General features: G+C 37.5%; 1 protein-coding gene across 1 annotated transcript; it reads right to left on the reverse strand.

The window, feature by feature from the left end:
- Positions 1–627: 627 nt before the first annotated feature.
- Positions 628–7,599, reverse strand: LOC129281075 (serine/threonine-protein kinase mos-like). The gene has a single exon (XM_064111918.1). It carries the CDS (start codon positions 6,110–6,112, stop codon positions 4,856–4,858), a length of 1,257 nt encoding a protein of 418 aa, XP_063967988.1. The 5' UTR covers positions 6,113–7,599; the 3' UTR covers positions 628–4,855.
- Between the last annotated feature and the right edge of the window lie 4,278 nt (positions 7,600–11,877).

Consider the following 11,877-nt stretch of genomic DNA (forward strand, 5'->3'; position numbering starts at 1 on the left):
TTATACAAAATTTGAAAAACGGGACATAGATTTTGTTCCATCTCAAGCCCCTCATTTCACTCCCATTTCCAAAATTTGACAAAATTGCCCACCAACGCCTTTCGACAACTTCACTCCTTATAGTACGATACCAAAACAACTGCCAGTAAGTGAAACACTTATTGATAATTTTTTTTTTCATCGATTGTAAGAAATGTTTTTTAGAGTAAGAGAAAATACCTGAAATACCGATTGTCCAGCTGTGATATCAGTAATTAACTGATAATAATTAATAGGTCTACATACGTTTTCCGTAAAGGTTTTTTTTTACACGTAATCATTCTTAATATTACTGTTATACCAAATTTCTCTCTTTCTCTCTCATAACACACTTGTATCTTAGTATTCACATTCCGCATGTTACACTGATAACACTTTGCTACCAAAGTAATTATATATGAAAAATAAATAGGATGACAAATGTTTAATAGAAAATGGTATTCGATTTAATAAATTCATTCGGGTAACAAAAACCAGCAATATACATAATAGAAACATACAAAACATTATAGAAGATTACATTTAACTACATATGAAATAGACAAACATGATAAGAAAGTACTACTTGTTTTTTCAGATTTATTTTAAAAAGAGTTAATAGGCCCGTTAATCATGTCTCGGAATATTTTGCCAAATTAGATTATATCCTTCATTTTAATCAAACGATGATATTCCAGTTTACGTATAAAAAATATTTTTCCCTAGATTGTTTTGACAATATTGCATTGGGAATTATAAATAGGCCATTGCCCAGGTAACTTACAATTATAAAATTATTATAATAATCAATTAATCATAACCATGATTTTGTTGACATATGAACAAGACAGGTGTTTGACCAGGGAATACTGACTGATCTGTTCTGATATCCGTATAGATCAGTGCCCGCAGGCCCCGTTTTCACAAAGAATTGCGAGTGATCAATACCTTCTATGGATAACCAATAAGCTTTATTTTTTTTCCGTCAGAAAATGCACTTTGCATTTGGAAACAATGAAATTGAAATATTGATTAGTTCTTGTTGCTTTTATATATGCACGGTTACCCTGTAAAATTATATTTTAAAAATGTATAATTAACGGTAATGATTGGTAATGGTGCTGTGCGTGCTATTGATAGTTTTGTTGATATGATCAAACGCAAAACTTTGCAAGGCGTGGCGCTGGAGTGAAGTATACAGACACCCCAAAATTGCAATTAACAATATTCAACTCGAAGGCACCGTTACCTCGTGAATATAGCACGTACCATTAAAAGTGTTTGTTAATACTAATAATTTTTTTGTCAGAACTGAGTTAATGAAATTGCAAATTTACAAAACACCCAAACCTTTTAGTTTTATACAATCATTTTTTTATTCAAAGCAGATCGATTTGTGTAGCCTTCGTACTCGCCCACGCAATGGTGCCTATTCTGTTTCATACAATATACTCCCACGCCCGGGTCCCACGCCTAGGCCTATTTTAACATGCCCTCTCCTTTCTTCAATTCATTATCGACAGACAAGCTACTCTCTGACAGTGTTTCTCTGAAAATACTCGAACCAGAACCCGATACTACCAGCAACGATCCGTTTTAGAGGTTACATGCATATTAAAGTCGCGTTTACATTATTTTGCATGTGTTCATTCTTTCGGTTCACGTGTATAGTATATGCACTGGGTGTGTCCATACAGATTGAATTTAATGTCTACTATGAACAAGGTATGAATAGCTGCTAAAAATGATATGGCATGGTCACAATCTCTACAATTACTAACGAACCATACAATCCATAATCATGGTGTCCAACATGACCTGAAACACAGGTTGAATAATGACACGAAGAAAATGGTATAGACAAGTAACGGACAATTTGTTTGTATTGACACACTGCAAAACACTGTACATTAATTAGAAAGAATCAAGTTAAATACCAGTTTGAATATGAAATACCGTGCTAACGTAAACAAACGAGTTTGTGATGAAAATACCGATTAGCCAGCGTTTTTGTTGCTGCTTATTTCAATTTTGTATTGGATTCAAGATTGTATTCAACATTACTTTCCGCATAGTCAATATCGGTCAGTGATATAGAAGTATCAATGATCAAAATAAAATATATTAACTGAACACTGAGAAATTGCAGTTAAGCAAGAATATCATTTATAGCTGATGTGAGGGAACAACTTCTTGTTTGACTGTGGTAGGCATAATAGCCTATAACTTTCAACAGAACTGATATTAAAAAGGGTATTTTTAATGGTTTTTAAGTTGAACCGGCGTGAACAAAAGAAACTCGTCGCTTAACACCATCACCCGCCATCCAACTCCCTATAATGACGGCAATTAAAACATGTCGTGTGAAGTCAACAAGTCTTTCTTTTAGATGTTAACGAATTCAGAGTTAATCTTTTCTTTAATAAAAAAAAAAGATAAAGTGTGCCAAAAGTGTAGTGGGAGTAAATTTTGATTAAACTTGGAACTGAAAAGAATATATATTCACTCTTTTTAGAATGACCCAATGATCAATCAAGCTGGACTGATGACTGAAGTCAAGAGTTGAAATTATAAACATTCACTCCCAATTGATATAAGTCCACAATTATTGAAACTTTGCTCCTTCAAGTGTGAACCTTTCAAGGATTTATTTTGAGTCGTAAAGTGGACCTGAGATAATTATGCCAGTATGAGCAACCGGGGAGTAAAAATTAAAACGTGAACTACGACAATGTTCGGTCAAGCGGGAGAGCCCATCCGAGATAAAACTTGAAGTTCATTAAGATCAAGTCTGAGAAATAATAAAAAAGAATGAGTTATGTGAATGTCAGACTTCTAGGTGCTTTCTCTTAATTATGTAATAGTTTATATGCCTCGCAAAAAGTTGCCAATTGATGAATTAGGATTCCTATTATACTTGTCCTATAAATTAACATCCAAACGACCATCTAACACTTCCAAATCTATACCTTCTTCCTCTAGCTATTCTCATGATTATGACGAGATTTGAACAAAGTTAAAACGAACATTTTCGTTCCCTACAAACTTAAACATTAGATCAACAATCATGACATGATTAACGGTTACAAAAATATGATCACAATGTATATTTTTTCCGATTTTTTCTTTCATTTCCTGTTTAAAAAGATATACACATATGGTATACAAACGACCGTGTAGGCGTCTTTGAAAACAACACTTCATGGTAAAAAGATATTTTGGAAATTAATAAAAAATAAATAAAAAATGATTGATTGCTTCACACGATATCATGCAAATCGAGAAATTGATTTGTTTACACAAGACCTTGGGAACTAGCTCAGTAACCCAAATTCAAGCAGAGCTGATATTTTCTTATCCCGATGGAAACTCGTTTTAAACTGTGCATAGTTACTTCTGGTATGTTGAATATCATTAATTTATAGTATTATATTTTAATTCATTTTCTTCGATAAGGGGTGGAATTTAGTGGAAATGATTCAAATATTGCATAGATTGACGTCATCCACTTAATCTGGCTATAGGCCTATTCAAAAGTTCAAATAAATATGATAAAGTGATTTGCAATGAAAAGCTCGATTGATACAAAAAAATATTTTTACTAAGCATAAAAAGGTAAGTAGGATTGATTTGGGGAGAATTAGATTTTAATAGAAGAATAAGCAGTCAGGTGCCCGAGTGGAATACCATTTGGATCACAATGCACAAAATGTTATCTGCGGAAGAGCCAATCATTGCGTCTGCAAATTTGAAAACATAACTAAGCAACCGATAGCCCATATATGGAAGACGATAAATTACCATTAACAAATACTCGAGAGATATTGTCTTTTAGTAGGGTAGGAAGACTGCATTCATATTGCTTAGACTGGAATTGTGTTTGAACTGTTTCAATTATATCACGATTTTTCCGATTGATATAGACTGTTGATATAGTCATTCTCGTGGGTCCCTGCCCAACATGTATGAAAAGTATCTACCATGCAGTTAAATCATGAATATGTAAAAATTACAAGATGACAATATTGCACTCCAAACCTTGCATGAGTGGATCGAATTCCTTTGATAATTCAATGATCACCCCTTGAGGATATTGAATTCTACGAGAGACAGTTCGTATCATTCCTCACTATCACCATTGATTGGAACACATACTCATTACAAATTGATCAAACTAACCTAATTATGACGTCATAACTTTATTCATCTTCATCAAATCCATGAAATAGATACACCCGGACTGGTTACCCCCGGACTTGCCTTTTATGTACCAAGTAATTTTTGTATGATGTCATGGATCTATGCAGATCTCAAGCCACATGCTTTAGTCATCATAAAGTTGCCATAAAGATCGACGATAACAATAACTCCATAGGGAGTATTTCAACACTGGCAGTCAATTAAAATACAATATCAAAATTATTACAGAAGGATTTAAAATAAAACAACGTGTAATATTGTTAAATACAAATTAAGTTAACAAAATCAGACTATTAATCATGATTATGGAGACCTTATTATGTCATCAAAGTACAATGTGACACATAAATTGCAATAACTGAGCTTACATTATTTGTATAAAAAAGCTGACCTCGAGGTCAGAATGGTCTACAATCATTGTACAACAAATTATATTTTGCAGAACCAACTCGAGGTTGACGGCATCGATGAGATCAATGGAATGTCATCCAACGTGACTGCCACTGGCCAAAGAGGGCAGGTCAATGATGTCAGGTGCGAAATGAAATCTTGCTCTGAAATTCCCAAACTTCAACCATCAATTAGCTAACAGTGATAGTCAGCAGTTAGATGGGAGTTCGGTCGTCGGCACGGTCGTTCAAGCGACGTCATCGACACCGAGTCGCATTTCCAGCTCTCTCATGATCTCCCTTGCAGTCGGTCGGTCTTCGGGTTGTTTCGGCCAAGCCTTCGTGATAAGACGGCGATACCAGTCGTTTTCTATCTCGTTCTCGTTGTCGGGTAACTTTGGTCGCTTGTCCTTGGCGACGACCCCGAAGATGACAACATGATGATTCTCCCCTGCGTACGGCGTCTCTCGCGTTAACATCTGCCAAAGTGTGATCCCAAACGAATAGATATCGGCTTTGGTCGTAGGCGCGTCACCGCACAACAGCTCCGGCGCACGATATCCGCAGGTACCGGTTAGGTAGGATCGATTTGTAGGGCTTCTGAGACCTTTGCCATTCGAGCCAAAGACTTGTTGAGAACAGCCATAATCACATAGGCGACAAACATCATAATCGTCGACAATGACATTCGCTGGCTTGACGTCCAAGTGAGCAATGTTATGTGCGTGGGTATATTGCAAGGCACGGATAATGTGAAGAGCGAAATTCGAACGGCGTGCCAGCGGCAACCTCTCTGATGTTTCGTTGATCAGTTGTTGAAGGTTCCGCTTCCCCGCGTACTCCATGATGATAAAAGCACCAGCGTCGAAGTCTTCGACGGCACTTGTGGCTAGCACGTTGACGATGTTCTCGTGCTTTAAGTACAGGGCATTGACTTCCGCGCGAAAGCTCTGAAGCATCGCTTCGGCATTTGTCCTTCGTGGGCGCAGTACCTTGACGGCCACTCGTTGACCGCAGTACTTCCCGACAAACACTGATCCAAACCCGCCACTGCCAATCAAACCTTCCACATGAAAGTCGTCCGTAAGAAGATCCCGTGGCCTCACTGACACAGTATCATTGTTGTTATCCGTGACACAGTGGTATGTTGTCCTTGACGCATGCTGGTGCGTTATGATCCTAAACTTTGAATTCATGAGTGACTCCTCCATCTGAAATTCACTGTCTCCTTTAAGAATAAAAGCACTCTGTAGTCCCACTGATTTTTTCCTCTTGTTGGAATTGTGACAATATACCTCTGCTGAGTGATATTCTCTTGTCTTAATCACACAGTCAGTGTGTCTCCTTCGTTTGAGATGAAACGTTTCTGAATCACAATCTCTGGGCGCTAAAAGGTTTTCAGTGGATATTGTCCTCTTCGAGCGTTGCAGGTATGCCTGATATATCCGCAGAAAGGCGAAATGCCGAGACAAAAGCCTCAGAATAACTTCGAATATTTTCGTCATTGTTCTTTTCAGCTGTGACTTCCAATAACTCGAATAGAAAGGCACAGCAATGCGCTGGCAATTGTCATGTCAATCGAGTGAGAGTGAAAATGGTAATTGATTGTTAAGAAAATCTCGGCATTTTGCGAGGCAAATGTATATGCTTCTGATGTGCATAACGATGTAAGCAGCGACAGGTGCATGAAGTGGTCTAGACTTTTATTGATTTATTTCAGCCTACCCTGGGCAACCAGGTGTTATTTTGTTCAAAAGGGAGCGCTTGATATTCCCATCATTGCAGTATTGTAAATTTGAAAATAAAAGTCATGTTAAAAATACCACAGTCATTGAAAGAAAGAGATACCGCAATCTGCAATTATGACCTTTGAAATATCAATTTGAAGATTAATTTAGGAGTGTTTCATGACTTCGCTGATATTTCTGTGTCATACTCATCTAACTGTCAGGGTATGCATGGTATGCTAGCTAATAACGCATCTGTGACATCCAAGATATAAGAAGTCCGTGTTTCCTTTCACATAGAGGCAGCAGTAACAATGATAAGATTAATATTTTTCAATTAGGAATGCGATGCCAGAAAAGGGATGTTATCCAGTGTGAATTACAGAAAAAGTTCCAGAAATGACGACAGTCATTTATGATGACAGTGTCGAATGTACGATTAGGACATAAATTCCATAGAATAGGATCAGTTTGTCAAGATAGTACTCAACTCGAGGAGTTCGGTCTCGAAAATCCATTTGCAAATTTCCTGTCAATCAAAAGTTCTCATTGCATTTAAACGATTTGTCAGCGGCCCATGTATAATTTCGCAAATTAAAATGAATGATGCTTAACCATGGGATGTTAAAATGAATAAATTACATTTGAAATGATCAGTGTTTCCCGAGTAAACATGGAACCACTATTATATGATCATTAGGTCAAATGGGCAGTAGGCACGGGGAACCACTCTGAGTACATCCATTTCAATGTAATAAAAGTGATGAAGAAGATATATTATCCAAGTTCGTCCATATTCGACTGGTAGAGAGACAAATCCGGCAAATACTCTGCATTGCTTTTATTCACAGAGGGAAAATATTACTCGTCACCAAAGAATAAGGATCTTGAAGACATCTTTGCTAATCATTGTTGCGTCACCTCGTTGATATTATGATCATTGTGTCTATGGTATCTCTGAAGAACTCAAGTGGCTCTGGAGGAATCTTCTGAAACTTGATCCTGGTTGAGTCTTCACAGTAAAGTTAGATCCGTCACAGATTTGCCTCATTGCAACCTCCAAAGTATTTCCACCAGCCAGGATTGCAGTAAAGCAAACACACTTTAAGCGGCTAGATATGGTTAATATTACGAGTATACAATTGTGGTACACCCATAACATGAAATGTAAAGTAAAGGACACTCTGTAGAATGGTCTGTAGACTGGTAGAGTAGATCTCGGTACTTGAGGCAAGCCAATGACATTTTCAAGTTAATACCGGCAAAGCACACCCATACCCGTCAACCGACAGGCGTCGAATAGCAAGGGAGGCACGTTGGTAGTATAATGTGTATGCATTTTTATTATTTTTCTTACTGTATTACATTTCAGAATTGCTTTTCCCTGTGTATCAGTAATTGTGTTAGATGAGTAAAGACCATATGACAGGCAATACCAGCATATTTCATAGCGCACAAGGGATCGATTACCTATTATATATAGAGATTACAAGATAAAGGTGCGTATACTGTCGCTATCCGGGTAATATTTTTTTCTTACCATATTTAAGTTCACAGAATAATGACAAAAGACATGAAGAACGGGTCAAGAAAAGTGGTCTTTAATTCAACAATAATGACAATGGTTGTTCAGTTGACCCTAATTATGATGGCACATTAAATCTTTTTTTATCATTGGTAGTGCTAAATCGAGTAAAATGATGGAAAAAAATATTTGAAAAGATGAAAGAAATGAGGGGAAAAAAGAAACTCAAGAGCAAAAGAGCGAAGCGACCGAGCTTGTCATGGAGCGGCTTTTGCATTTTAAAAAGTGAAATTGGAGGATTTCGTGCATACTTTTGGTGAATTGTGTAATTTTTTTTAAATTTAAAAATGCAAATTTTCAAAGTGCCATTGAAATTTCGAAACTACGAGGGGGCCCAAAATGTTGTTTGCAAAGCCATATATGCAGTAGAGGGGGGGGGGGGGGTGTTGATCCTCCCTACGCTGCGTATGGCCATGGCATTGCAAACGAACATTAAATTTTAGGTAACCTTGTTAACCTTTTCAAAATATTCAATGTCACCGCTCCTCCCCCCCAAAAAAAAAATCATGGTCAAGGCTAGCCGAAAATAAATGGATAATAGGGAAATCCATAATGAAATAGAAGGGAGATCGGGATGGTGAGAAAAAAAAGAAAGAGAGAGAGAGAGGGGGGGGGGTGAGTAAGAAGTATAGAGGCAAATATTATTATACAGCTATATGCATACGTTAAAAAGGATATAAAGGGGAAGCAAGTACGATTTCTTTTCTTCTTCCCATTCTTCTTTTGCTTTCTCTCTTTTCCCCATTTTCTCCTTTTCTTCTTCGTCTTCTCCACCACTTTTCTTTCTTTCTTTCTCTCTTTTTTATTCTTTCATTTTCTTTCGCTTCTTCTTCATTTTCTTCTTCTTCTTTCTTCTTTCTTCTTCCTTTTGCTTTTTACTCCCCCTCGACTTCCGTCCTTTCTTTCGTTGTCTCTTTCTCTTCCTCATTATCTCCTTCTTATTCAATGTCATTCATCTTTTTCTTTCTTTCTTTATTCCTTTCTTTCTTTTTTTCCTTTCTCTTCTTCATGATCTACTCCTTTTCTTCTGTTTTTATGGGTTTTTTCCTCCTTTTCTTTTTCTTCTCTTTCCCCTTCTTCTCTATATTCTTCCTGATTTTTGCAGATAAACATTATTCACAAATACCATTTATCATCTGAGCCCACAGGCAGAGGATATACTTCCAATAGCCTAGGCTGGGGACCATTTCATGAAAGTTAAAGTTGTCAGCACTGAGAAGTCAGTGCTGTCAACTTTCATAAAACGCCACACGGAATGTTAATTTTCGATTAAAGATGAATACTGAATATTCTTCCTTCTATAATTCAACAGAAAGTAATTGATTGTTGATCTTCTTTTCACCACAAGTCCATTAAGAGTACATAAAAAAACTTATTCAATCGCATAGGCGGATCCAGCTTTTGGCGAAAGGGGGGGGGGGCGCACTACCGAGCGGCGCACATATTTTTGCACTTCACCGGCGCCATTAAAGAAAATGTTGAAAAAGGGGTAAAGTTTGACCCTGTCAAATGCTCTTTTCAAAATGTAGGATTTCCAGTCATGCCATTTTGCATGACCACACGCAGATAATATTTCCGGGGGGGGGGGGGGCAAGACTCGAAAATTTGGTGCACATCTCACATTTGCAAATTTTTCATAGTTTTCATGAAATGTTAAGGAATTTTTTTTTTCACAACAGCAGATCGCGAATGTGCCCCCCTTCCCCCTTGCTGCGTACGACCATTCCCTGAAGTCCACTTCATATCTCATTATAACAGAAAATATACATCAATTTAAACATATAATCTTTCTAAATCATATATAGATAGAGATTGAAAAACTTATTAAAGAAAGAAACAAGCAAAAAGTAACACAAAATTATGCATGTTATGTGCGATTTCAAAATCTCGTGTATTAACCTTTTTTTTTTACTATATGTATATATACATGTATATATATACACAGGGGCGTCGATCCTTTTTTAAGATTAGGGGGGCAAAATCATGAATCAACTTTCCAAAGGCGCTCGATATCACACAAAACAAACAAACTCACACAAACACACACACACATATGCATATATATATATATTTATATGACTCATGAGATAGAAACACATATCTCACCAACAAATTAATGCGAGCGCGAAGCGCGAGCTGACATTTTTTAGTATATTGACCTGAAAACAGGAAAAAGGTGCCTGTTTAGGACTGTTTGTAGTAACTCATGAGGAGGATACATATCTCACTACACATGCAGATAATGCGAGTGCCGAGGGCGAGCTGAAATTTCTTTATATTCTGACCAGAAAGCTTGATATTCTATGCATTTTTGGTACCAATGATTAAGATGGGTATCTAAAAGAAACAATAGATGTTAAAATTTTGATATTTCGATCTGAAAAAAATGACAGTCTAATGGACGTTTGTAATAAAGAACAAGATTATATCCAGCAAAAGATTATTGCAAATCGAAGCGGGAGTTCTTTTGACGTTTAGTCCTGAAAATGAGACATTCTATTTACCTATTTAATCATGAAAAGTATGGGGTTTTGCTACAGAAATGATGCGAGCGCGAAGCGCGAGCTGAAAATTTTTATATTCCAATCTGAGAAGCGGATAATTTAAGGACGATTTTAAATAAAGAACGAGTTGTGTAGCTCTATCTCAATATACGACTGGTTGCGTAATTATACACTTCCGGTACTAGCAACGGGTTTTAGCAAAGTTTTGGGCTAAAATATCGAATCATCTTCATAAAACACTATATCGAAGCTGTCTTAAACTAAAGGCCCATAGAGGTGGCACAATGTGGAATGTGTAAAGAAGAAAAGTGACTGACCTTCTTTTTATTAAAGCATTGGAAAATAAGATAAAAATTAAAGGATTTTGCACTACGCTTTTGTATGATTCTGGGATTTTTTAAATAAATTAAAGATTTCATGACATCTGTCATTCTGTGGGCAACTGCCCCGCCCCAGTCCACTCTGTAAGGGCATGCGATAAGCTTTGTTATGACCATTCAACAATAAAATGTATAACCAGCTAGGTGCCGCTGATCATTCTTGACCGGCGCCGATCTAGATTTGGTTGGCAATAGGCCCTTCTTCTTTATTCTACCGGCGCCTATTTATTGGAACCAGGGGACGCTGATTATTCTTGACTGGTGCCGATTTTACCGACGTCACGTAAGATTCAGGCAACGGCAATTCATAATTGACTGGCGCCGATTTAGAACCAGGAGGCGCCGATTATTCTTGACTGGTGCCGATTTTTAACCAGGTGGTGCTGATTATTCTTGTCCGGCGCCGATTTAGATTTAGGTGGCGCTGATTATCCTTGATCGGCGCCGGTTAAGAACTCAGGCAGCGTCGATTTTTCTGTACCGGCGCCGATTTATAACCAGATGGCGCCGATTATTTTTATCTGATGCCGATTTAGATTTGGGTGGCGCAGATTATCCTTGATCGGCGCCGGTTAAGACTCTGGCAGTGCCGATTTTTCTCGACTGGCGCCGATTTATAACCAAATGGCGCTGATTATTCTTGTCCGGCGCCGATTTAGATTAAGGTGGCGCTGATTATTCTTGATTGGCGCCAGTTATATGCAGGCAGCGCACTGCTGATTATTTTTGACCGGCGAAGTTGTTGGGAAAAGGGTAGTTAAAAGAAAAGATAAGGAAGATATTATTGTGCTTTGCTGGGGGATAGTCTTTCCTTACTGTTACTAATACTATATCAGTGTAAAATTTTTTTAAGCGGCGCCTTTTCTTTTCTTTCTTTTATTTTTATTTTTTTCAAGCAGCGCCTTTTCTTTCTTTTACTTTTTATTTTTCGGCGCCGCTCAAATATTAGGGGGGGGGGCGCGCGCCCCCTGCGCCACCCCCCTGGATCCGCCACTGAATCGACTGGAGAAAAACAAACAAGCAAACGCACAAACAAACAAACGAACAAACAAACGAATTCTACACTCTCATGAC

The sequence above is a fragment of the Lytechinus pictus genome, chromosome 17, assembly GCF_037042905.1.
Source record: "Lytechinus pictus isolate F3 Inbred chromosome 17, Lp3.0, whole genome shotgun sequence".
In the NCBI taxonomy this organism is placed as follows: domain Eukaryota; kingdom Metazoa; phylum Echinodermata; class Echinoidea; order Temnopleuroida; family Toxopneustidae; genus Lytechinus; species Lytechinus pictus.